General features: G+C 39.7%; 1 protein-coding gene across 1 annotated transcript in view; it reads left to right on the top strand.

Moving 5' to 3' along the window:
- The window catches only part of TOGARAM1 (TOG array regulator of axonemal microtubules 1), a 35,418-nt gene that overhangs the window by 9,787 nt on the left and 23,760 nt on the right, over nt 1-1,871 (top strand). The window contains exon 6 of the mRNA XM_015629717.1: nt 90-266. Within this exon, the coding sequence (XP_015485203.1) occupies nt 90-266 (177 nt within the window). The remainder of the gene's footprint in view (nt 1-89; nt 267-1,871) is intronic.

Here is a 1,871-nt window from a genome sequence, read left to right as displayed (position 1 = left end):
TGCAGCTGGAGAAGCCCCCCCTGCAGCTGGAGAAGCCCCCCCTGCAGCTGGAGAAGCATTCCCTGCAGCTGGAGAAGCCCCCCCTGCAGCTGGAGAAGCCCCCCATGCAGCTGGAGAAGCCCCCCCTGCAGCTGAGGGCTGGCCTGGGCAGGGTCCCAGGGGGGCTGCGGGGGTCCCGGCCCGTGCCCCCCATCCCGCGCCTGCCCCGGGAGGGCAGCGAGGGCGCGGAGCTGCAGCTGGAGCCGGAGGAGGTGGACCAGGAAGAGGTGGGTGAAATGGGATAGAGGCACTTGGCACAGCAGTGCCTGGGAGAAACGAGGCTCACTCTTCAAAATTGGTGTTTTATAAAAGTTTAATGAGGGAAAAAAGGGACAGGATCCAGTGCTGGTGGTCAAAAGCACCCCATTATCTTCAAACAATCTCCTTATTTAACTTATATTACTTTTCATTACATTGGTTAAATATCATATTAATGAGGGTTATACATACTCCAACATTCCTGTGGGTTACATGTTCTGGGAATCCTTTTGCTTGGTTTTAACCTTTGCCTTCTCTTCATGCCATCCTGTGGGTTAAATCAATACATTTTATTTCTTCTTGAGGCTCCACTCTGATGTTTTGACACTTCCTGATAACTGGAGAGTCAGCAGTAAATTTTCTCTTGGTGTCCTGGATCCTGTCACTGTCTTCTCATTCAGATAAGACAGTCCACAAATACTTTGAATCAATGTAGCTATTTCACACCATTATCTGAGTTAGTTACACAAATAAAAGTATTTAGCAGTACATAGTTTCTATTTTAATATGATGCAAAGGTCTAAGCTATAATATTTATATGTTTATACATTATACCTTACAGATATTTATATTATTTTTATATATTTATATTATTTATATTTATACTTATATATTTATGTATTGTATATTACATTTATTTTTATGTATTAGTACTATAATATATAATAAATATATGTATTTGTATATATATATATAAATTTAAATATAGAAATACATAAATATTTATATATTTAACATATATAATATAAATATATAAATATATAAATTTTCTATTTCTATATAAATATATATTTATATAGAAATATATAGTAAGTAGATAGTATTATATTTATATATTACATATTATATTTATATATTATATATAATATAATATATATAATTATATAAATATATTTATATATTATAGTATATATAATATTATAATATTTTTCTCACACTACCATTTGTATAAGCTACACAGTGCATACAAAAGCTGACAGATTAAACCATATCAAAAGGCAATTAAATGGGATTACAAATTCTACTCTATCAGAATCTTGGTGATCAATAATAACTGGCAAAGGCCAATCCATAAATGCAAAGCCAATATCTCTATTGCCATTTATAACAATCCCCATCCCTGGAAGTGCTGGATGGGGTTTGGAGCACCCTGGGGTGCTGGAAGATGTCCCTGCCCATGGAACAAGGTGAACTTCAAGGTTCCTTCCATCCCCAGCCAGTCTGGAATTCTCTGATTTCCTGGCTTTGCCTTTCTGCCTGCACCTTCCATCCTCTGCTTCCCTCTGCAAGGAGCCTGGGGCGTTAAACAGAGGGAGAATTTCTGACATGGGAAATATTCAGCTGAGAGAGGGGAGAATGCTGCAGTGGAAAACCTCAATAATTACAGCTTTTCCTGCTTGTTTGAGTAGGATCTCTGCTTGCTGGGCACTGATTGCGAGATCCAGAGGAGGTTTAGATGGGATGTTGGGAATTGGGAATTGCTGGCTGGGCTGGAATTGCCAGAGCAGCTGTGGCTGCCCCTGGATCCCTGGCAGTGCCCAAGGCCAGGCTGGACATTGGGGCTGGACATTGGG

This window comes from Parus major, chromosome 5 (assembly GCF_001522545.3).
Source record: "Parus major isolate Abel chromosome 5, Parus_major1.1, whole genome shotgun sequence".
NCBI classification, from domain to species: Eukaryota; Metazoa; Chordata; class Aves; order Passeriformes; family Paridae; genus Parus; species Parus major.
The sequence above is the reverse complement of the archived record's forward strand: the minus strand, read 5'-3'. Positions and strand labels throughout refer to the sequence as shown.